At 49.1% G+C, this 25,376-nt stretch overlaps 1 protein-coding gene across 2 annotated transcripts in view; it reads right to left on the bottom strand.

Moving 5' to 3' along the window:
* MMP17 (matrix metallopeptidase 17) overlaps window positions 1–25,376 on the bottom strand; it is a 250,682-nt gene that overhangs the window by 79,650 nt on the left and 145,656 nt on the right. The window contains exons 1-2 of one of the 2 annotated variants that reach the window (XM_060249365.1): window positions 14,655–14,686; window positions 2,450–2,582 (exon numbers count right to left, since the gene is read on the bottom strand). In XM_060249365.1, the coding sequence (XP_060105348.1) occupies window positions 2,450–2,495 (46 nt within the window). In that variant the 5' untranslated portion in view covers window positions 2,496–2,582; window positions 14,655–14,686. Of the gene's footprint in view, window positions 1–2,449; window positions 2,583–14,654; window positions 14,687–25,376 lie in introns of those variants that run through there. The other variant, XM_060249363.1, reaches the window with a different exon arrangement.

Raw genomic sequence — 25,376 nt, forward strand, 5'->3', positions numbered from 1 at the left:
AGGAAGGAAGGAAGGAAGGAAGGAAGGAAGGAAGGAAGGAAGGAAGGAAGGAAGGAAGGAAGGAGGGAGGGAGGGAGGGAGGGAGGGAGGGAGGGAGGAAGGAAGGAAGGAAGGAAGGAAGGAAGGAAGGAAGGAAGGAAGGAAGGAAGGAAGGAAGGAAGGAAGGAAGGAAGGAAGGAAGGAAAGAGGTGGAAAGAAAGCAGCTTTAACTTTAAATGCATTCTTCAAGTTGCCATCTGGCTTGGAGAAGTGATTTAAAGAGAGAAATGCCTTCTTCAAGCCGGCCAACAGGGCAGTGGGGGCTTTGCGAGTCACACCATATGTGTGAAAGAGCCACGTGTGGCTCCCAAGCCACAGTTTGGCCATCCTTGCCCTAGCTTAATCTAGGCAGCCCACTAGGTGACCTTCGTCTCGTCACAGTCTCTCAGCCTAAACCTCTCCTCTCAAGGTTGTTGATGTGAATATCCAGAAGAGGCGGGGGGAACAATGTGAAAAACAAGATATAAACAAGCATCACAATAAGAAGGGAATATCGTCTGGATCTGAAAGCATCTATAGGGGAGGGACGGTGGCTCAGTGGTAGAGCGTCTGCTTGGGAAGCAGAAGGTCCCAGGTTCAATCCCCGGCATCTCCAAAAAAGGGTCCAGGCAAAATGGTGTGAAAAACCTCATCTTGAGACCCTGGAGTGCCGCTGCCAGTCTGAGAAGACAATACTGACTTTGATGGACCAAGGGTCTGATTCAGTAGAAGGCAGCTTCATATGTTCATATGTTCTCTTGCATGACCTGCTTCCCTTATTCCATTGCTTCAGTTCAAGATGCCAGCAAAAGCTCTTCAGCGCTCTCCTTTCCAGAGTCAACAACAATGGCGGTTGTGTTGGAACACTCCCAAAACGCACCTGAGCAAAGTGTAAGGACCCCGTTAAAAAAGGTAAACGTAGTCCTCTGTGCAAGCACCAGTCGTTTTCGACTCTGGGGTGACCTTGCTTTCACAACGTTTTTATGGGGTGGTTTGCCATTGCCTTTCCCAGTCATCTACACTTTCCCCCCAGCAAGCTGGGTACTCATTTTACCAACCTCGGAAGGATGGAAGGCTGAGTTGACCTGGAGCCAGCTACCTGAACCAGCTTCTGCTGGGATCGAACTCAGGTCGTGAGCAGAGGGCTCCGACTGCAGTACTGCAGCTTTACTACTCTGCGCCATGGGGCTCTTTAAGAACCCTGTTAATCAAACCCAAATTCTGTTTCCCATGGTAGCCAGTCAAATGCCTCTGCAACACCAACCAACAGGGCCTAGAGGGAGAATTTTGAGAAGAGACTCCATTGCTCAATGTCTTTATAAACCATTTGGATGAAGGAATCGAGGGAATGCTTATTACATTTGCAGATGACAGTCAATTGGGAGGGGTTGCAAATACAGTAGAAGACAGAAACAGGATACAGGACGATCTTGACAGGCTGGAAAACTGAGCTAAAACCCATAAAATGAATTTTAACAGGGATACATGTAAAGTTCTGCATTTAGGTAGGAAAAATCCAATAGAATCCAATGTATGGTTATAGAATGGGGGAGCCTTGTTTTAGCAGTAGTATGTGCGAAAAGGATCTAGGGGTCTTAGGGGACCACACACTGAACATGAGTCAACAGTGTGATGCGGTGGCTAAAAAGGCAAATGCAATTTTGGGCTGTATCAACAGAAGTATAGTGTCCAGATCATGTGAAGTGATGGTTTCGCTTTACTCTGCTCTGGTAAGACCTCACCTAGAGTATTGTGCTCAGTTTTGGGCACCACATTTTAAGAAGGATATAGACAAGCTGGAATGGGTCCAGAGGAGGTTGACGAAGATAGTGAGGGGTCTGGAGACCAAGTCCTATGAAGAAAAGTTGAAGGAGCTGGGCATGTTTAGTCTGGGGAGGGGGTGGCTGAGAGGTGATATGATCACCATCTTCAAGTACTTGAAGGACTGTCATATAGAGGATGGTGTGGAATTGTTTTCTGTGGCCCCAGAAGGTAGAATCAGAACCAATGGGTTGAAATTAAATCCAAAGAGTTTCTGACTCAACATTAGGAAGAACTTCCTGACCGTTAGAGCGGTTCTTCAGTGGAACAGGCTTCCTCAGAAGGTGGTGGGCTCTCCTTCCTTGGAGGTTTTTAAACAGAGGCTAGATGGCCATCTGACAGCAATAAGGATCCTGTGAATTTAGGGGGAGGTGTTTGTGAGTTTCCTGCATTGTACAGGGGTTTGGACTAGATCATCCTGGAGGTCCCTTTCAACTCTATGATTCTATGATTGCTCTCGACAGTGGAGGAGAGGAATTTGTAATGCAAGGGAGCATTCTTCCTAGCACAGCTCCCTGCTCACCTACAGCCTGCCTCCTGCGGAAGAGCAAGCATCCAACATGCATAAAATAGCAGCCTAGATCTCTTCTAGTCACACTCTCTCACTGACCTAGAATACCCGTGGCTTCGAGGCCCCCGAACTGCTGCATGGCCATGATGGCTTTGGTGAGCTCTTCTTGTGTCTGCAGCTGTCCTGTGATGGGATCCGGAGGGGGCAGGTAGCCGAATCTCGTCAGCCAATCCTGTTAAAAGAGAGGGAAACAGAAGAGTCAATGATTCTGCGGGGGGCCAAGGGTCCTTCTTACTCCACTTCCAGCAGCCACTTACATTTACATGTTTACACCCCGTTTCCCCATCCTGTTGCGCAGCCTGTGTTAACAAACGGATGTGTCAGAAGGGATCTGTGTACATTACTTTAAGTAATGGAATCCAGTGACCTTCATGCACCCTGGTGCTGAAGTTTAATTTTCCCAACCAGCTAGAAAAACACCTCTGATTATGGTGATCGACATTATATAAAACCCAAGATATCCCCTCCATCTTTGATTTTCTGCCACTCGCTAGAGTGGACTCCATTGCAGGGACTGGAGGCTGGTAGAGCTTAGACAGAGATGTAGATCTCGCCTGTTCCCTTGCCCGAATAACAGGCTTATTCAGAAAATGGGAAATGCAGCAGGAAAGGAATAATGGATTAAAGAAACCAGAAAGTGCTATGAAAAAAGGGGGGAGAATTCTTTTCCTATGTTATCTTTGAATTCCTCCAAGCTTTTTCATCTGATTATGGGCAGAGTGTCTCAGAGAGGGGCGGAGAGGTCTTCTCAAATGCAAAAAAGCACCCGGGCAAAACATAGTCTAAAGAAAAAGCCCAGCAGGAACTTATTTGCATATTAGGCCACACCCCCTGACATCATTGCTGTTTCACATGGGCTTTTTTGTAGAAAAGATCCAGCAGGAACTCATTGGCATATTAGACCACACCCACCTGACATCACTCTTGTCTCACATGGGCTTTTCGTAGAGAAGACCCAGCAGGAACTCATTTGCATACTAGGCCACACCCCCTGACACCACCATTGTCTCACACGGGCTTTTTGCAGAAAAGACCCAGCAGGAACGCATTTGCATATTAGGCCACACCCCCAGACACCACTGTTGTCTCATATGGGCTTTTGCAGAAAAGACCCAGCAGGAACTCATTTGCATATTAGGTCACACCCCCTGACACCACCGTTGTCTCATATGGGCTTTTTTGCAGAAAAGACCCAGCAGGAACTCATTTGCATATTAGGCCACACCCCCTGACACCACTGTTGTCTCACACGGGCTTTTTGCAGAAAAGACCCAGCAGAAACTTATTTGCATATTAGGCCACACCCCCTGACACCACGGTTGTCTCATATGGGCTTTTGCAGAAAAGACCCAGCAGGAACTCATTTGCATATTAGGTCACACCCCCTGACACCACCGTTGTCTCATATGGGCTTTTGCAGAAAAGACCCAGCAGGAACTCATTTGCATATTAGGTCACACCCCCTGACACCACCGTTGTCTCATATGGGCTTTTGCAGAAAAGACCCAGCAGGAACTCATTTGCATATTAGGTCACACCCCCTGACACCACCGTTGTCTCATATGGGCTTTTGCAGAAAAGACCCAGCAGGAACTCATTTGAATATTGGGTCACACCCTGACACCACCATTGTTTCACACAGGGCTTTTTTGTAGAAAAGATCCAGCAGGAACTCCTTTGTGTATGAGGCCACACACCACGACACCAAGCCTGCTGGAACTGCATTCCTGCTCAAAAAAACCCCCTGGCCCATAAGGAGCAACTTTTAAGCAGGGTGTGTGAAAACATAGCAACAGCTGGTTATTATTATTAGTTCGATTTCTGACTCACCCTCCCCTGCTCGTGCTGGACTCAGGGATATTATGATGCAATCATAAATTAATTAAAACAACCTTAACAATTTTAAAACACTCAGCTTTAGATTACTAATCATAACTACAGATGGCGTACAGCTTCAATAACACATACAATTTCAGTTCATCAGAAGAACAATTGAGTCACGCTGATACGAGGGGGAGGCCCGAAAGGAAGACAACGGGGAGCCATCAGAGAGGGGCTTTATTCTTCTCTGAAAAGGGCCTCGGCCGTGGACCTGGTGGAAGACCTCTGTTTTGCAGGCCCTGCAGAACTGTGAAAGGTCCTGCAGGGCTTGCCTTTCAGCTGGGAAGAGCGTTCCACCAGGCCAGGGGCAGAGTGGCGGAGGCTCTCGTTCTGGTTGGGGCTAATTGGAGGTTTCTTAGAACCACAGTTGGAAAGGACCTCCAGGGTCATCTAGTCCCAACCCCCTGCACAATGCAGGAAATTCATAAATACCTCGGCCCCACATTCCCAGTGACCCCTGCTCAGAAGACAGCAAAAAAAAAGAAAAGAAAAAAACAAAACAAAAACCCTTCAGGACCCCTGGAGAAAAACTGTTACCTGACTCCAACGTGGCGAACAGCATTTCCCTGGGGGTGTAAGAAAGGGCCACGAGAACGAAGCACTGATACAGCCTTTCCTGCCTTCCTTCTCACAATCTGCTTAAGTCCACAGAATCAGCATTGCTGTCAGATTCTGTTTAAAAGGACAGCTCACCACTTCCCGAGGAAACCTGTTCCGACGAGGAACTGTGCTGTCAGGAATGTCTTCCCGACGTTTAGCAGAAAACTTTTTAAAAATTTCAGCCTGTTGGTTCTGCTCCGGCTTTCCAGGCCAACAGAAAACAACTCCACATCATCCTCTATAAAGAAAACCCTTCAAGTACTTGAAGATGGTGATCGTAAAACCTCCCAGTCATCTCCTCTCCAGACTAAACATACCCAGCTCCTTCAGCCTTTCTTTGTAGGATTTGGTCTCCAGAGTCCCCTCACCATCTTCGTCACCCTCCTCTGGACTCCTTCCAGCTTGTCTGTATCCTTCTTAAAACGTGGTGCCCCAAACTGAGCACAATACTCCAGGTGAGGTCTAACCAGAGCAGAGTACTCTTTGCATGATCTGGACACTATACTTTCGTTGATACAGTCCAAAATCGAATTTGCCTTTTTAGCTACTGCGTCACACTGCCGACTCATGTTCAGTGAACATGCTGACTCATGTTCAGTTCCTGGGACCACCTGTAGGTCTTTATTCTGTGGACATAGTGCTATTGGGAGGGTATGCCAGGATCACATATCTGCAGATCCTGTGGACTGGGGTCCCCCTTTATCTTGGAATGCTGCGTAAGGGAATACGATCTTGGCCACCGATATCCAGCACATGCGGAGAAATAAAGGCTGCTAACAGACTTGCATTTTGGGTCGACTTAAGACACCTGCCTCTGAGATCGACCCCAAAAAACCCTCCAGATGGCAACATCTGCCGCCCACCCCTGTCTTGTACTCACCCCGTCCTCTAGGCCGATCCACCCGGCTCATTGGGGCACCTCTGAGGCGCCTCCCGGCCATCTGGAAGACCGGGAAGCACCTGGAGAGCACCCGGGGAGCTGCAGACGGGATGCACGAGCTTTCCTGATGCTCCCCAGGTGCCCACGACCCGCCCCTATCCCCGAGCGCTACCCGGAAGGTCCAGGGCACTCTATTTCCGGCCGGCTTTATTTGGAGCAGCTTCAAGCCGCCCCAAACTGGCCGTCTGACATCACCCAAAGAGGGTAATGCAGGGCTCCCCCAGGCTTTTTGAGGCCACCGGTCCATGCGGAATTCTGACACAGTGTGGTGGGATGGCTGCAACAAGAGACGGCACCAGGGCTCTTTTTTGTAGCAGGAACTCCTTTGCATGTTGGGCCACACATCCCGATGTAGCCAGTCCTCCTAGAGCTTACAGTAGGCCCTGTAAGAAGAGCCCTGTAAGCTCTTGGAGGATTGGCTACATCAGGGGGGGCGTGGCCTAATATGCAAAGGAATTCCTGCTACAAAAAAAAATAACGCTAAGTAGCACCAACCACAAAAGGTTAAGGGACGAGGTCATGCATCCCTGTAATACTAACTCTTCCATATTTCAAGCACAAGCTCTGTTTAACGCTTTGAAAATGAACCTATTATTGTTTAAAAAAACACTGTCTCGCCTACATCTTCGCTCATGCAGTGAAGACCCCTGTGCTGTGATGGCAGCAGCTTTTTAAAAAATCTGCCCAACCAATGGCACTTCCAGTGGCCGAATCAGAAGCCCCACGGGGCAAAAAAAGCCCCACCCGGCTCAGCCTACTTTCTAAAAACACTTGGTGGGCGGCAAGAAAAGTGTCAGCAGGTCCCATGGTGCTCACGGGCACTGTGCTCGGGACTCCTGGGCTAACTGAAAAGTGGCCTTGACTCCGACTGAGGACAAGGAACCAGCCCCCCCCCTCTGCTGTCCACCCTCTTCCCTCCTTTATCCTGGTGGGTTTGGTGCTCTAGCAAAGCTTTGAGCCCGCTGGTGAGTGTCAAACATCCCCATCCAGTTTCTTTATCACTACCCTTCCAGGAAGCCCCACCAAACAATGGGCACATCCACAAACCAATTGCCCTTTCACCACACCCCCTCCAGCCTAGAAATAGCAGCTCTCCAGCAGCCGTGGCCTCACTCAATGCACAGCAGCCAAGAAGGTCAGAGCGCCTGCTCTGGCTGCAACGCCACTGTGGATGTTCTCCGCAGCTGAGAACGAAACGTCTGGAAGGAAAACTTTCTCCAGTAGAACACGGCACTTGAGCCCGAAAGATTCTATAAACCCTAATCCCCACCTCTATTCAGCTCAGCTTGAGAGCCAGTTTGGTGTAGTTGTTAAGCATGCGTACTCTTATCTGGGAGAACTAGGTTTAATTCCCCACTCCTCCACTTGCACCTGCTGGAATGGCCTTGGGTCAGCCATAGCTCTCTTATCTGGGAGAACAGGATTTGATTTCCCCACTCCTCCACTTGCAGCTGCTGGAATGGCCTTGGGTCAGCCATAGCTCTCTTATCTGGGAGAACTGGGTTTGATTCCCCACTCCTCCACTCGCACCTGCTGGAATGGTCTTGGGTCAGCCAGAGCTCTTGCAAGAGTTGTCCTTGAAAGGACAGCTACTCTAAGAGCTCTCTCAGCCCTGCCTACCTGACAGGGTGACTGTTGTGGGGGAAGAAGATAAAGGAGAATGTAAGCTGCTCGGAGACTCTGAGAGTGGGGAGCGAGATATAAATCCAGTATCATCATCATCATCACCATCACCATCTTCTTCTTCTCCTCTGAATTATTTCCCCTCCTAGAGGAGCTTCCCCAGCTAAGAGAGTGGGCAATAATGCAACAAATGGAGTTCAAGGGTATGCATGTGCAAGGCGACGCCTAATGGAACAGAACAACTTTAGTCTTCTAAGTTGATGCTGATGGGGGATCGGAACTGATAGTGGCCGAGAAGGAAAGAGATCTGGGGGTTGGAGTGGACATGAGATTGAGCTTTGGGCCACTTATGAAAAAGGCCCATCGGCTGCTATGCAAGGGGCCCTATGTTTCACAAAGTCAGTTCTTCCTCTGCATAGTTCCAAGGAACCAAACCGCCTCTCTCCTTCTGATTCTTCCTCCCATATCTCTCCCTCCGGCTAAAGATGAGGCTGTGGCTCGCTTGCGATTTCACCTGACAATGGCCATTTGCTTTATCGGTATCCGAGGCATATCGAATTATTGAGTTGCTAAGGGCTGCCATCGATCCGGGCTCTTAACTTGGTCGATACCCCATTAACTTCTTTCTTGGGAAGATTCATGTCGAGCATCCATGTCAGGTTTAAACAGATTTGACTTGCTTTGTCTCCCTGCAATGCAGGAGGGGAGAACTCTGGGGAAGGGACAGTGGAGAACTCCTGAGCTTTGACTGCAGCACTCCTACCCCACCCCAACAATTCATTTGCTTGGCTTAGAAGAAGAAGAGGATATTGGATTTATATGCCGCCCTCCGCTCCGAATCTCAGAGCGCCTGACAATCTCCTTTATCTTCCTCCCCCACAACAGACACCCTGTGAGGTAGGTGGGGCTGAGAGAGCTCTCCCAGAAGCTTTCAAGGACATCTCCTGCCAGAGCTATGGCTGACCCAAGGCCATGCAGCAGGTGCAAGTGGAGGAGTGGGGAATCCAGCCCGGTTCTCCCAGATAAGAGTCCGCGCACTTAACCGCTACACCACACTGGCTCTAGAATTCAGGTCTCTACTCTAAATCTCACCATGGCCATTCTAAAGCAACCGAGCATTGGAGGAAGGGTTAAGACCACAAGAACAGCCCTGACGGATTGGGCCCAGGTCCACCTAGCCCAGCATCCTGTTCCCTGCAGCAGGCAACCGGACAGTGTTGGGAAGGCTACAAGCAGGGCATGAAGGCAACAGTTCTACCCCAGTGTTTGCCCACTGGCAGGGCTTTTTCTGTAGCAGGAACTCCTTTGCATATTAGGCCACACGCCCCTGATGTAGCCAATCCTCTTGGAGCTTACAGGGCTCTTCGTACAGGGCCTACTGTAAGCTCCAGGAGGATTGGCTACATTAGGGAGGTGGTGGCCTAATATGCAAAGGAGATCCTGCTATAAAAAAAGCCCCGCCCACTGGTAACTAGGATTTACTGCCTTGGAACATGGAGGCTCCGTTTGGCTATTATGTCTAAGAACGGAAGAAGTGAGTGCCTGCCTTCTTCGGGGAGAGATTATTTCCAAGGATGGAAGAATATGCACCGCTGGCAGGAGATGCTACAAATGGCATCTCAGCTTTGGTGGGGGCCTCAATTGGTCTGGCTGGGGAGCAGTCGGTTTGGTGTAGTAGACAAGAGCGGTGGACTCTCCTCTGGAGAACCAGGTTTGATTCTCCGCTCCTCCACATGCAGCTGCTGGTTGACCTTGGGTCCATCACAGTTCTTGCAGAGCTGTTCTCTCAAGAGCAGTTCTCTCAGAGCTCCCTCAGTCTCACCTACCTCACAAGGTGTCTGCTGTGGGGAGAGGAAGGGAAGGCGATTGTAAGCTGCTCTGAGATTGTGAGCGAAGGGTGGGGTATAAATCCAACCTCCTCCTCCTCTTCACTGATAGCTGCAACTCTGCAATGTCGCCTCTTGCAAGAGACGTTACGGTTTACATTATAACTGGGCACCCTCCATTCATGTCACTGTCCAGCAGGGGTCATTTTGTAGAAAAACAGGTGGCGGAGCTCATTAGCATAACTCATTAGTATTTGCCCGCGTCCCCCCCTCCCCTAGCCAAAAGCAACCTGATGCAAGAAAGGAGAGCCCCGGATGAGCGAGGCCTGCTTGGGTTGGCTAGAGATCCAGCCAACCCAAGCAGGCCTCACTCACCTGGGGCTCTTCTGGGCTGCCCGCCTCCAGTCAAAAGGGCCAGCAAGCCACCCACTGCCCCAAATCATATAAGAAGTGGAGAAAGGGTGGCGTAGGCTTCTCCAGGGTTAATGAGGGCTGCTGGGGGTGTGGCAAACATTAGGAAGAACTTCCTGACCGTTAGAGCGGTTCCTTAGTGGAACAGACTTCCTCAGGAGGTGGTGGGCTCGCCTTCCTCGGAGATTTTTAAGCAGAGGCTAAGTGGCCATCTGATAGAAATGAAGATCCTGTGAATTTAAGGGGAGTCATTTGTGAATTTCCTGCATTGTGCAGGTGGTTGGACTAGATGACCACGCAGATCCCTTCCAACTCAACGATTCTATGATCAGCCACCTAGTGAGGCGCCATCTTCACGTGTGGCCTCTCGACGCTTATCGGCTCCTCTCTCCGCGCTCCAATTATTTGCCCCCTTTTGCCAAGGAAAAAAAAAGTGTTTGTGACAGAAATTAGATATACAATTTGCGGCTGATGCTTCGTGAGAAATCATCTCTGACGTGCAACCCGATGCCGGCTCATTGATTGCCCAGAGCCTTTTGGAGCATAATTTGGTTTCCTCCACTGGTGTCATTTATCCACTAATTGTTAAGGAATCTTTGATACACTACAGAATTTACTAATCTGACGATGTCTGCAGCAATTGCGGGAATAAAACACCGGCTCCCAGCCGAGAAAAAGAAATTCACGGTGAAATAGTACTTAGCGTTTCAATAGCCCTACGGCTAGTCGAGGGTGTCACATCTCAGAAGCTAAGTAGGGTCAGCCACAAACAGTAGCTGGACAGGAGACCACCAAGGAAAACCCTGGTTGCTACACAGTGTCAGGCAGTTGCAACCTCTTGTATGTTATTTGGAACTCTCTGTCTGGGGCAGCGGTGCTCTGTATTCTTGGTTCTTGGGAGGGACAACAGTGGGAGGGCTTCTAGTGTCCTGGCCCCACTGATGGATCTGGGTTTTTTGGCCACTGTATGATGCAGAGTGTTGGACTAGATGGGCCACTGGCCTGATCCAACATGGCTTCTCTTATGTTCTTATGTCTGGGGCAAGTGATGCTCTGTATTCTTGGTTCTTGGGAGGGGCAACAGTGGGAGGGCTTCTAGTGTCCTGGTCCCACTGATGGATCTGGGTTTTTTGGCCACTGTATAATGCAGAGTGTTGGACTAGATGGGCCACTGGCCTGATCCAACATGGCTTCTCTTATGTTCTTATGTCTGGGGCAAGTGATGCTCTGTATTCTTGGTTCTTGGGAGGGGCAACAGTGGGAGGGCTTCTAGTGTCCTGGCCCCACTGAGGGATCTGGGTTTTTTGGCCACTGTATGACGCAGAGTGTTGGACTAGATGGGCCACTGGCCTGATCCAACATGGCTTCTCTTATGTTCTTATGTCTGGGGCAAGTGATGCTCTGTATTCTTGGTTCTTGGGAGGGGCAACAGTGGGAGGGCTTCTAGTGTCCTGGCCCCACTGAGGGATCTGGGTTTTTTGGCCACTGTATGACGCAGAGTGTTGGACTAGATGGGCCACTGGCCTGATCCAACATGGCTTCTCTTATGTTCTTATGTCTGGGGCAAGTGATGCTCTGTATTCTTGGTTCTTGGGAGGGGCAACAGTGGGAGGGCTTCTAGTGTCCTGGCCCCACTGAGAGATCTGGGTTTTTTGGCCACTGTATGACGCAGAGTGTTGGACTAGATGGGCCACTGGCCTGATCCAACATGGCTTCTCTTATGTTCTTATTGCCCTAACCTGGATGCTAGTCAGACCTCAGAAGCTAAGCAGAGTCAAAGCCCTGGTTAGTACTTGGATGGGAGACCACCATGGAAAACCCTGGTTGCTATGCAAAGGCAGGCAACAGCAAACCACCTCTTTTATGTCATTGCCCTAACCTGGATGCTATCACTTCTCGGAAGCTAGTAAGCAGGGTCAGCCCTGGTTAGTACTTGGATGGGAGACCACTGAGGAAGTCCAGGGTTGCAAAACAAAGGCAGGCAATAGCAAACCACCTCCATTTGTCTTTTGCCAAGAAGAAGAATTGCAGATTTATACCCCGCCCTTCTTTCTGAATCAGAGACTCAGAGCTGCTTACAATCTTCTATATCTTCTCCCCCCACAACAGACACCCTGTGAGGTGGGTGGGGCTGGAGAGGGCTCTCACAGCAGCTGCCCTTTCAAGCTCCGCCAGAGCTATGGCTGACCCAAGGCAGCTGTAAGTGGAGGAGTGGGGAAACAAACCCGGTTCTCCCAGATAAGAGTCCCCACACTTAACCACTACAGCAAACTGTCTTACAAGGTTGGTATCAGTTGACTGTAACTGGATTGCACTTTCCACCCCCTCTTTATGCATTATATCAGAGGTCTTGAACGTTGCATGAATGGATGAAGCCGCCCAGCGCACATATTCTTATGCGTACAACAGCCCTGCAAGGCTGGTTAGGCTGAGAAGCAACAATATGGGCCATGAGCTTCAGGGCTGAGCAGACATCTGAACCCACTTCCTCCTAATCCATGCCTAGTCCTCTATCCATGATGCTGCAAGAGCCACACAGATCCCAAAGTCCTTGAGCTCAGAACACGCACTGCTGCAATAGCGTCTCATTTCGCCAAGCCGGCACAATACTTGACATGCACAACGCTTTTCTTCCCGTTCTAAAACTTCCTCCCAAAAGCATCGACGACAACAACAAAAAATCTTTTTTTAAAAAAAAGAAAAGTCAGATGTTCCAAGCATTCTTGCTGAATGCTAAAAAGTTCGCAAAACATTCTAACATTGTTCTGACGCTTGGTAAGGAACATTTTTTGGGGGTGGGGGGGGGAGGGAAAAGTCAGAAGTGCTGCCGTGGCAGAAATGTTCAGACGGAGAGAGAAAAAGAAAAACGTCTTGAGTGCTCCTTTGTGCTGCTGTCTGCCATAAACACAGCTGGGGCAAAAAATTCCCGCCACGGCTGAGCACTGAAGCCGGCTGAGATGAGATTGGAAGCTTCCCTTTCCTTGGTGCTGTGTATATCAGGGGTGGCCAACGGTAGCTCTCCAGATGTTTTTTGCCTACAGCTCCCATCAACCCCAGCCAAAGCTTGGCTAGATCCAAAGCTTGGCTAGATGTAACATTCGATTATTATTGAGACTGTTACTTAGTTAAAGAACCTTTAATTAAATAATTGATTACATTTGCAAATGTATAACTTCAAATGTTATGCACATTTAAAATGCATTATGGTAAATAGCCAGGGTTTTCTTTGAGCAGGAACACACAGGAACCCAGTTCTGGCTGGCTTGGTGTCAGGGGCTGTGGCCTAATAGGCAAATGAGTTCCTGGTTTCCCCCCCACAAAAGCCCTGCGTGAAACAATGGTGATGTCAGGGGGTGTGGCCTAATATGCAAATGAGTTCCTGCTGGGCTTTTCCCACAAAAAGCCCTGTAAATAATAATGAATGCACATTGCAATATTTTAGCTGTCAACATGTGCTCCATTCTGTTTATGATTCACCATTGCATTGATAAGTTTCAAATGGCATTGTTTGACGCAGAGAAATAAAGAATAATTCTGTTGAATGTCAAAAAAAAAGGCTCCTCCTAGAGAGAGGCAGATCTATGGTGCAGAATACTGTGTACAGTTCTGGTCACCGTATCTCAAAGAGGAGATTGCAGAGCTGGAAAAAACACAGAGGGCAACGAAGACCTTCCCTCTGGGGAAAGGCTGAAGAGTCTGTGACTTTTCACTTTAGAAAAGAGATGACTAATAGAGGTTTATAACATTCCGCATGGAGTGGAGAGAGTGGACAAGGAGAACTTTTTCTCCCTCTCCCCAAATACTAGAACTCAAGAGCATCCAGTGAAACGGATGGGCAACAGGTTCAGGATGGACAAAAGGAAAGACTACTTTATACAGAGTGATTAAAATGCGGAACTGCCTGCCAAAGGATGTTGTGACGGTCACAGGAATAAAACAAGTTTTTAAAGGGAATTAGACAGATTCATAGAGGACAAGTCTATCAGTGGCTATTATAGCCATGGTGACTGAGGAGACCCCTCCATATTCAGTGACAGTCAACCTCTGAATGCTAATGCGAGCACGCAACATCAAGGGAAGGCCGAGGTCTCTGTGCCCTGTTGTTGGCTGTCCAGAGGTACTGAATGGCCCCTGTGTGAGACAGGATGCTGGACTAGATGGACCACCGGTCTGATCCAGCAGAGAAAGCCACTCTGTGCTGGAGAGGATTTTTTTTTTACCACCAGCCTGTTTTTTGATTGTTTTAATTATGGAATTTTAAATTTTTGTAATTGTGGAATTTTAATTGTTGTGATTTTATGTTGTGAGCCACCGTGAGTCTGCTTCGGCAGGCAGGGTGGGATATAAATCAAATAAAGGAAAGGAAAGGAAAGGAACACAAGAAGAGCCCTGCTGGATTAGACCAGGGGTCCATCTAGTCCAGTATCCTGTCTCTCACAGTGGCCAACCAGTTCCTCTTAGGGTCGCCAAGTCCAATTCAAGAAATATCTGGGGACTTTGGGGGTGGAGCCAGGAGACTTTGGGGGTGGAGTCAGGAACAAGGGTGTGACAAGCATAATTGAACTCAAAGGGAGTTCTGGCCATCACATTTAAAGGGACAGCACACCTTTTCAAATGCCTTTCTTCCATAGGAAATAACGAAGGACAGGGGCACCATAGTTTGGGGCTCATAGAATTGGACCCCCTGGTCCAATCGTTTTGAAACTTGGGGGGGTATTTTGGGGAGAGGCACTAGATGCTATACTAAAAATGTGGTGCCTCTACCTCAAAAAATAGCCCCCCCCAGAGCCCCCAATACCCGCGGATCAATTCCCTATTATTCCCTATGGGAATCATTCTCCATACGGAATAATAGAGTGCCCAGTAGACATTTCCCTCCCCCCTCACACTTTCTAAAGGGAGGGAGGGCCTCCAAACCAGGGAATCCCCTGCCCCCTCCCTCTCTCTCACACAAAAAGCTTACTGGGTCTTGTTCCTGCAGAACTTTATTTGCTCTGAAAATGAAAGCAAAAGAAAGGGAGGGGCCGTTCTCTGAGGAAACTGTTACTGATCCTTTCCCACAAAGCCCTTCCTGCTTCCTGCTCAGCCTTAAAGGCACACATTTTAAAAACTGTTTGCAGGTTTCTAAACCTGCAGTTGCTCTAAAACTACAGGATGACTGTGGGGGCAGGGCTTCCCCCGGGGCCAGCTGGCTGGGGTTGGGGAGAAGCCTGTCAAAACGGGGGATCCCCCGCTGGGACCTGGGGAATGGGAAGCTTAGTTCCTCTGGAGGGCATAAAAACTGAGACCTTCACCTGATGTTGCCTCCTGGCACTGGTAAGAACGTAAGAAGAGCCTAGCCGGATTGGACCAGTGGTCCATCTAGCCCAGCGTCTCATCTCACACAGCAACCTGCCAGTTCCTCTGGCGGTCCAACAACAGGGCATAGAGGCTGAGGCCTTCCCCTGATATTGACTCCTCTGCTATTCAGCGGTTTACTGCCTTTGAATGTGGAGATCCCTTTAGTCGCCCTGTCTAGTAGCCACTGTCTAATTCCTTTATAAAGCCATCTCAGGCAGGGCTCCACCCTTTCCTGCCATGTGACCAGTGTTCCTCTCACATGCTTTCAACTCAGTGAGCCTCATGCTGCCGCCAGGTGTTATAAGCAGGCCCTAGGTCTGCAGAGGTTGAAAGCTGCTCTTCTGACTTGCATTAAGCAGTCTGCATGCATAGATTCTTACACCGCATCCCCACCATTTCCCATGTGCCCAGGTGCCACTTATTCAACTCATGAAGGCGGGGCTTCCCTTGGTGACTCGATCTTGCTGGATTAGTGGCAGGGAGATCTTTTCAAGCTGTCCCTCTAGTGTGCTAGTCCTGTCCGTTTTTGCCTGCCTGATCTTCAGAGCACAGTATGCTTCGTTGACTGTTCTAAATGTGATTGCAAACCCTTTGCCCATGCTTGCATTGCCCCCTGGGAATCGTAGTTCAACTGAGTAAGCTCTGAGCATGTGCTGACAGGATGAATGCCACCAAGTGACAAATGTTGCCAACTGCACAAGCATAAAAAGAGCACAAGGGTTGGATCTAGTGCAGAATTTCCAAACTGCACTAGACCTCTCGCACAAGTGGAAATGCATGTCTGCATGCATGCACACACCAGTATTTCCTGAGTTAGTGTGAGCTAGCTCACAGTTTTTTAGCCTCCGGCTCACATTTTTGTCTTAGCTCAGGAAGGATGACCCCAGAGCACACTAATTTATACAGGAGCTCATAAGAACATAAGAGAAGCCATGTTGGATCAGGCCAATGGCCCATCCAGTCTAACACTCTGCGTCACACAGTGGCTAAAGAAACCAAGTGCCATCAGGAGGTCCTTCAGTGGGGTCAGGACTTTAACTTTAATGCCAGTAGCTCACAAAGTAGAATTTTTGCTCACAAGACTCTGCAACTTAGAGGGAACACTGGCACACACATACACATACAAGAACGGCCATGATACCACCTGCACTAAGTCAAATGCATTGGATCCCTACTTGCGTTTCCTCTTGCACAAGATGGGTAACCAATTTCTGGGCATCACAATATATAGGAAGGAAAGTACTGTGTGTTATGCAAAGAATTGTGTTGTCTTTTTATGCTTCTGCTTGCACATTGCTGGATCCTAGCCGTACACTGGAAAAGTAGTTGACTTCACATGATGTGCCAACGTCCCAGGAGGACACTGGGGCATATGCAACACCAGTGTTCCGGCGAAGTGTGCGTATGTTCCCAACAGCATCTGCTTGGTAAGCAGAAGGTCCCAGGTTCAATCCCTGGCATCTCCGACTAAAAAGGGTCCAGGCAAATAGGCATGAAAATCCTTAGCTTGAGACACTGGAAAGCCGCTGCCAGTCTGAGCAGACAATACTGACTTTGATGAACTAAGGGTCTGATTCAGTGCTCAATGATACACAGTGGACAAACTGTCAAAGGTGCTAAAGCATATGAGGTGCTAAATAGAAGGGAAAACAGTCGCAGACAGCAAGATCATCCGACACATTCCTTGCAAAGGTCACAGAGCATCACTCTTTCTATTACAAAATCTATTTAACAGCTTTCATTTAACTAAAGCAGGCATCCTGGACTGCGATTCCAACCTTCCCCTCACCGTTTGGCAGGCGCTGCTCATCGAAAGGTGAAAGTTCCCAAGTATTCTCTCCACTCCGCCCCACCCCCTGCACAGATCATTACCAGCAGGGCTTAGTTTTTCACTTCAAAAAGGATGTCTTTTTTAAAAAGTATTATTTCCTACTGGGATGCAGTTTAATAAAGCACTTTGATAGCCCTGGGCTTAACGCCGTCGCAGGAGGTGGGAGCGGGTGACTCAAGAGCTATAATTTTTAAATGGCTTGATTTAATGTGTTTTGCTTCTTCGCTGCCCGCTGCATTTGGCGACTGATACAAAAGATGTTTGAAAGGGATGGCTTTCGATTGCGGCTCCGGCTTCAAAAGCAGAAGGTAAAAAACCAGACCCTGCATCGCTCCTCCCAACACGCAGTCAAGAGTTAAAGCCACTTTGTTTTACGAACTCAAGCAAAGTTTTGTTTCCTTCGGCTTTGGCTGTCGCTTTGGGAACCCACAGTGGGGTTGCCAAGTCCAATGCAAGACATATCTGGGGTCTTTGGGGGTGGAGCCAGGAGATTTGGGGGTGGGGTCAGGAGGAAGGTTGTGACCAGCATAACAACTCCAAAGGGAGTTCTGGCCATCACATTTACAGGGACTGTGTGCAGTACTGTGTGCAGTTCTGGTCGCCGCACCTCAAAAAGGATATTATAGCATTAGAGAAGGTGCAGAGAAGGGCAACTAGAATGATTAAAGGGCTGGAGCACTTTCCCTATGAAGAAAGGTTGAAACGCTTGGGACTCTTTAGCTTGGAGAAACGTCGACTGCGGGGTGACATGATAGAGGTTTACAAGATAATGCATGGGATGGAGAAAGTAGAGAAAGAAGTACTTTTCTCCCTTTCTCACAATACAAGAACTCGTGGGCATTCGATGAAATTGCTGAGCAGACAGGTTAAAACGGATAAAAGGAAGTACTTCTTCACCCAAAGGGTGATTAACATGTGGAATTCACTGCCACAGGAGGTGGTGGCGGCCACAAGTATAGCCACCTTCAAGAGGGGTTTAGATAAAAATATGGAGCACAGGTCCATCAGTGGCTATTAGCCACAGTGTATGTGTGTATATAACATTTTTTGCCACTGTGTGACACAGAGGGTTGGACTTGATGGGCCGTTGGCCTGATCCAACATGGCTTCTCTTATGTTCTTATGTTCTTAGGGACTGCACACCTTTCAAATGCCTTCCCTCCATTTGAAATAATGGATAGGGCCACCTTCATTGGGGGCTCGTAGAACTGGACCCCAGAGTCCAATCATTTTGAAACTTGGGAGGTATTTTGAAGAGAGTCACCAGATGCTATGCTGAAAATTTGGTGCCTCTACCTAAAGAAACAGCCCCCCTAGAGCCCCAAATACTCATGGATCAATTTTCCATTACATCATATGGGAATTGGTCTCCATAGGGAGTGCCCAGACGGCATTTCCTTCCCCCACCCCCCACTTTCTGATGATCCTGAAATGGTGGAAGGGCCTTCGAACCGGGGGATCCCCTGCCCCCACCTGGGGATTGGCAGCCCTAACCCACAGCCTAGCTAGGAACTGAAAAGAGCCAGTTTGGTGTAGTGGTTAAGTGTGCGGACTCTTATCTGGGAGAACCGGGTTTGATTCCCCACTCCTCCACTTGCAGCTGCTGGAATGGCCTTGGGTCAGCAATGGCTCTCGCAGGAGTTGTCCTTGAAAGGGCAGGTGCTGTGAGAGCCCTCTCCAGCCCCACCCACCTCACAGGGTGTCTGTTGTGGGGGAGGAAGGTAAAGGCAATTGTGAGCCGCTCTAAGACTCTTTGGAGTGGAGGGCGGGATATGAATCCAATATCTTCATCTACCTCACAGGGTGTCTGTTGTGGGGGAGGAAGGTAAAGGAGATTGTGAGCCGCTCTGAGACTCTTCGGAGTGTAGGGTGGGATATAAATCCAATATCTTCTTCTTCTTCTTACTGAATTGCTTTGAGAGCCTGTCCTGGGTACATGTTCGAGTGTTAGAAGAAATGGGGAAACTCAGGGTTAGATCCACTTCTGCTGGGAAGCCCCCTGGAGGAACCTGGAAATGGCCATTTTCTCTCCACTAAACCAACCGCATGGGGTGGGGTGTCACAGACAAAACAGAGGAGGGGAGAACCACATGAACCGGCCGGAGCTCATACATTCATGAGAGAAAGCAGGGCCCACTCAGTGACATGCCTTCGCTCTTCTGTGGTATAATGGTTAAGCGTGTCGGAGTAGAATCTGGGAGACCCAGGTTCAAATCCCCACTCGTGCCATGGAAGCTCACTGGGTGGCCTTGGGCCAGTCACATTCTCTCAGCCTAACCTACCTCACAGGGTTGTTGTGAGGATAAGATGGAGAAACAAAAAATGATGTAAGCCGCCCTGAGTCCCCACTGGAGAGAAAGGCGGAACACAAATTAAATAAATAAATAACAAATTCTGAGCAACACCCTTGAACACTTCAAAAAAAGAGAGATGTTTTATTAGGGCAGCAGGGGTTCCCTTTCCTGGTGCCCACCAAGTGCTTTAAGAAAATGGGTGGGTCCTGGTGCCACACTTGCCTATCAGAGGTTCTGACTAGCCACTGGATTAAAGATGGGAAGGGCAGATAAAAATTACATTGTTTCCGAGGCAACTGCTCCCATGGTGTTGGTTTTATACTCCCAGTGAATTTTTTAAAAAGTACACCCGTTTTCTGTACTCGGGTTTCCTATGCATCTCCGTATGTGGCTCTACCTCCCATGGCAGCCATTTTGTTTTGGTTCTGCTGCCTCTGGCAGCCATTTTGTGGTTGCACCCACCACTAAGCGTCAGAATTCCAAAGGTGACCACCGGTTCAAAGCCGGGGACTCCCATCTTAGGGTTTTTTCTACCACTCGTATGTCTCCCTTTGCTGGTACTGGGGGGCTAACTGCAGGTTGTGGAGGGCTCTGGATCACCAGCCCTCAGGTGCCTGTCCTTCTAAGCAGGCCATCACAGCTCTTCTCCTCCTCCTTTCCATTGAGCACTAGGCAGAGGCAGAAAGCAGGCAGTATTAGCTGAGCTTAATCAGCATGCTATCGATGCTTGCTTGCCCAACAAAACAGAGGAGCCCAGTTGGCTCAAGGAGGCCCAGCCTGGGTATTACCTTACATAAGAACATAAGAGAAGCTATGTTGGATCATGCCAGTGGCCCATCCAGTTCAACACTCTCTGTCACACAAAGGCAAAAACCCAAGTGCCGTTAGGTCATCTACCAGTGAGGCCAGAACTCCAGAAGCCCTCCCACTGTTGCCCCACAAGCACCCAGAATAAAGAGCATCACTGCCCCAGACAGTGTGTTCTATCTAGAAGAACCTAAGAGAAGCCATATTGGATTAGGCCAATGGCCCATCAAGTCCAATACTCTGTGTCACACAGTAGCCCAAACCCAGGTGCCACCAGGAGGTCCACTAGTGGGGCTAGAACTCCAGAAGCACTCCCACTTTGAACACTAGCAGTAGCACTGCTAGATCGGGGGCTGAATTCCCTAACGTGCCTCCGTGCCAGCAGAACACCCCAGCCGCTGCTGGTACGATTGGAAAACAATCTCCAAGCAAGAACTTCTCTCCCCAGCACTACCACCTTCCTTCCAGCAAGACTTCATCTAAGCAGAAAGCAAGTTCATCTCCATTACAAGGGGGGAGGGAGGGGACCCACAGCCTTTTCTATTATTTTTGGCAATTTTCCTTCCTTCTACGAGTTCTTGCAATTATTTCCAAACTGAGCTAGGAAGAATGCCTCTTAATTAGAAGAACGCATATGGAGGCATCCTCCTCCAAGGAACACACTCTTCCTGATGGGTCCCCCCCCCCTGACTTGGGCCTTTTTGGGGGAGGGGGGAAGAGCGGTTTCCCTCCAAAGGTTGCTGCGTGCCTCCCTAATGAGGGACCGTCTGCAAATCCTCGGCTGATAAATTCATTAGTTGGAGATGCCGAGAAGTTTGGAAGAGACCCAGGTTTGGGTTGCCTGCGCCCAAGCGGCGGCTTCATTAGTCTCAAACCAAAAGTGCTCTCTGGAAACCACACCGCTTTGATATTTCAGAGGAATCCACTCGGGAAGCAGGAGGCCATCCTGATGGAGAGATTGCTGCTAATGAATGCGGGCCCCCTCCTGGACGCTTTCCCCCTCTTTCAGGGCTGTTCAATTAGAAGGAACACGAGCAGAGATGCACAAGGGCACAACCTACGGCCTCCAGGCCCCCGCTGCGCCGGAGAGAACAGTTTCTGAGGCTGCCAAGGCGGGCGCGGAGGTCTCCCCAAAGAACCTGCTGATGGGGGGTACAACCCCGGAGCACCTTTTGCTCATTAGTTGGCAGGCGTGGGAGGAATCTGCTGGCTTTGTTTGCAAGAGGTGCCAGTTCTGGGGATGCGTACAGCCACTGCTGGCTCGGAGCACTTAAAATTGTCAAGGATGCATTAAGAATGCCAAAGGGTAGTCTGCCCTGGAAAGCCCAAGGAAGCTGATCTCATCAGATCTCGGGAACTAAGCGGGGTCGACTCTGGCTAATACTTGGATAAGAGACTTCCTAGGAATACTAGAGCCAGGAGGCAGGGGCAGGCTTTATTCAGTCACACCTCTGAATATCCTCCAGGCTGCCACTAGGGGTCAGTCACCAGAGGTCACTATGACTTCTAGGTGTGCATGCACACACACACACACATATACACACACAATTTTTTGAAGAAAAGCCCAGCAGGAACTCATTTGCATATTAGGGCACACCCCCTGAAATCACCATTGTTCCACACAGGGCTTTTAGTAGAAAAAACCCAGCAGGGATTCATTTGCATGTTAGGCCACACCCCCTGACACCAAGCCAGCCAGAACTGCGTTCCTGTGCCTTCCTGCTCAAAAAAGCTCTATCTATCTATCTATCTATCTATCTATCTATCTATCTATCTATCTATCTATCTATCTATCTATCTATCTATCTATCTATCTATCTATCTATCTATCTATCTATCTATCTATCTATCTATCCATCCATCCATCCATCCATCCATCCATCCATCCATCCATCCTGGATAGCCTAGGTGAGCGCAATCTCATCATATCTCAGAAACTAATCAGGGTAAACTCTGGCAAGTACGGTACTTAGATGGGAGACCTCCTTGCAATACCAGAGTCAGGAGGCAGGGACAGGCTTTATTCAGTCACCTCTCTGAATATCCTCCATGCCCCCAGTAGGGGTCAGTCACCGGAAGTTGCCATGATTCCGAGGTGTGCATGCGTGCGCACACACACACACAAAACACCAAAATGAAAGAAAAGAATGCTAAAGGATGCAGAACAAAATGGCTGAGGGGTTGGGGTTGGGCACAGTGACACTTGGAGCTTCTGCCTCCAAAGCCCCAAGGACCACAAGCTGAGCACCAGCAGTCCTTTCATAACTCTCCCCAAGTCACTATGCTCTCCAACACTTCACACATTAAACAGCAACGCACTTCAACCCATCAGACCATAGAGTGCCAGTGTGTTGATCTAGCATCTGTTCCTAGGATCTAGAGGGATGATGACGATATTGGATTTATATCCCGCCCTCCACTCCAAATCTCAGAGTCTCAGAGCAGCTCACAATCTCCTTGACCTTCCTCCCCCACAACAGACACCCTGTGCGGTGGGTGGGGCTAAGAGAGCTCTTACAGCAGCTGCCCTTTCAAGTACAACCTCTGCCAGAGCTCTGACTGACCAAGACCATTCCAGCAGCTGCATGTGGAGGAGTGGGGGAATCAAACCTGGTTCTCCCAGATAAGAGTCTGCACACTTAACCACTACACCAAACTGGCTCTCCTTGAATAAAGAATTGGTGGCTGAATGAAGTACAGAGTGTTGAACAAGGGTCTAGTTCGAGTCCCTGATCTTCCACAGAACTTGCTAGATGACCTTGGGCCAGTCACATACTCTCAGCACCACTTACCTCACAGGGTTGTTGTGAGGATAAAATGGAAAGGCGAAGAACCATGTAAGCCATTTGGGATCCCCACTGAGGAGAAAGGCAGGGTATAAATGAAGTAAATAAATTATTCCTTGAATATTCCCACCCCGTGCATATGAAGAAGGTGATCATGATTAAGAAGAATATATTGGATTTATACCCCACCCTTCTCTCTGAATCAGAGTCTCAAAGCAGCTCACAATCTCCTTTACCTTCCTCCCCCACAACAGACACCCTGTGAGGTGAGTGGGGCTGAGAGAGCTCTCCCAGAAGCTGCCCTTTCAAGGACAACTCTGCCAGAGCTATGGCTGACCCAAGGCCATGCCAGCAGGTGCAAGTGGAGGAGTGGGGAATCAAACCCGGTTCTCCCAGATAAGAGTCCGCACACTTAACCACTACACCAAACATTGCTTTCTTTCCTCAACAATAGGGTGTTCTGTCGATCTCAGAAGGTTCTTGTCCTTTGACTAACAACAACAACAACTTTTGCAATCTGCTGTTATCAACATAGCAGCCGTTCAAAACAAGCCAAACCAACATGAGAAATGCCAGGCCACGTGCTGTAATGTTCATGCGCACGGAGGCACAATTAGAGACCGTCTGCTGCTCTAGATGTCAAAGGCAAATGCAGTGGGATTCCATCACAGGAATGTATGTTCCAGTTCAATTACTGGAGAAACTTCCAAATGGGGAAAGCCATTTGACAAGGAAATAAACCAGAGGTGGCCAAACTTGCTTAACGTAAGATGTCAGATGTCTGAGAGCAGGAAGGAAGGAAGCAAGGAGGAAGAGGAGGGAGGAAGAGGTAGAAAGAAAACAACTTTAATTTCAAATGCATTCTCTAAGCCACTGGCTGGCTTGGCGAAGTGATTTGAAGAGTGAAATGCTTCCTCCAAGATGGCCGACTTGGCAGTGGGGGCTTTGTGAGCCACACAATATGTGTGAAAGGGTCACATGTGCCTCCCAAGCCGCGGTACGGCCACCCCTGTCATAAACTCTATTTGACATCGCCGGTCTTGAAGGCGCAGTTTAGCTATTCTGGCTGATTCACCGGCTGTCTCTTTCTGAAAGCCTCTGAGTGGAAACTGGATGCCCTCTATTGAGGATGCTCTATTTGTGGGTTGAAAAGGCCCCTGGTGCAGAGTGGTAAAGCTGCAGTATTGCAGTCCTAAGCTCTGCTCACGACTTTAGTTTGATCCCTGGCGGAAGCTGGGTTCAGGTAGCTGGCTCAAGGTTGACTCAGCCTTCCATCCTTCCGAGGTCAGGTAAAATGAGTTCCCAGCTTGCTGGGGGGTGGGGGGCAGGAAGTGTAGATGACTGGGGAAGGCAATGGCAAACCACCCCGTTAAAAGTCTGCTGTGAAAACGTTGTGAAAGCAACGTCATCCCAGAGTTGGAAACGAATGGTGCTTGCACAGGGGACCTTTCCTTTTCCATTTGTGGGTTGACGACAGAGAGCCTACAAGCTCTGTTCCAACTTTCGGCTGCTACGGACCTACTCGCAGTTCTACACCAAATGCATTTTGCAATGTTTCAGTGACCGTTCCCCCCCCCCCCCCAAGGGTAATGAATTCCAGGTGCTGAGCTTTGTTCTAAGCTAGGTCCTGGCGAGTGGGGGAATGCTGCGCTCAGATTTCTGTAGCTAGGCCCCAGGTGGTTAGCAAAACGACAACCAGTCAGCTGCTGCAGATTCTGATAAGGAGCCCTTCGCTTGCAAGCAGGGCTGGAAGTAGAGCTTAAGCCTGTTTTCCCAGCTCACTGTGGGGCTTTATTTATTCCATTTATTTACATCCCCACCTTCTCCCCCAATAGAAACTGAAATAGCTAACGTCAATCTCCTCTCCTCACAACAACCTGGTGAAGTAGGTTAGGCTGAGAACATGGGATTGACCCAAGGTCACCCAGCAAGTTTCCACAGCACAAGGGGGGATTTGATCCCAGGCACTATTCTGACAAAAGAAGGAGGAGGAGGTTGAATTTATACCCCACCCTTCACTACCCAAAGGAGTCTCAGATCCACTTACAAACTCCTTCCCTTCCCCTCCCCACAACAGACACCCTGTGAGGTAGGTGAGACTGAGAGAGCTCTCCCAGAACTGCTCTTGAGAGGAACAGCTGTAAGAGAACTTGTGACTGACCCAAGGTCACCTCAGCAGGTGCATGTAAAGGAGTGGGGAATCAAACCCTGTTCTCCCACATAAGAGTCCGTACACTTAACCACTCAGCCCCGTGGCACAGGTTGGTAAGCTGCAGTGCTGCAGTCTAAAGCTCTGCTCACAACCTGAGTTCGAACCTGGCGGAAGCTGGGTTCAGGTAAGGTCGACTCAGCCTTCCATCCTTCCAAGGTCGGTAAAATGAGTACTCAGCTTGCTGGAAGGAAAGTGTAGATGATTGGGGAAGGCAATGGCAAACCACCCTGTAAAAAGTCTGCCATGAAAACGCTGTGAAAGCAACGTCACCCCAGAGTCGGAAACGACTGGTGCTTGACTACCTTTTACCTTTACACTTAACCACTACACTGAACTGACTCTCTAACTGCTAAAATATGCTTGTTCTCTACTGGCTGTCTCCTTGAGTCACTCAGAGCCGCTGAGAGAGATCCAT

The sequence above is a fragment of the Heteronotia binoei genome, chromosome 11 (assembly GCF_032191835.1).
Source record: "Heteronotia binoei isolate CCM8104 ecotype False Entrance Well chromosome 11, APGP_CSIRO_Hbin_v1, whole genome shotgun sequence".
Lineage (NCBI taxonomy): Eukaryota > Metazoa > Chordata > Lepidosauria > Squamata > Gekkonidae > Heteronotia > Heteronotia binoei.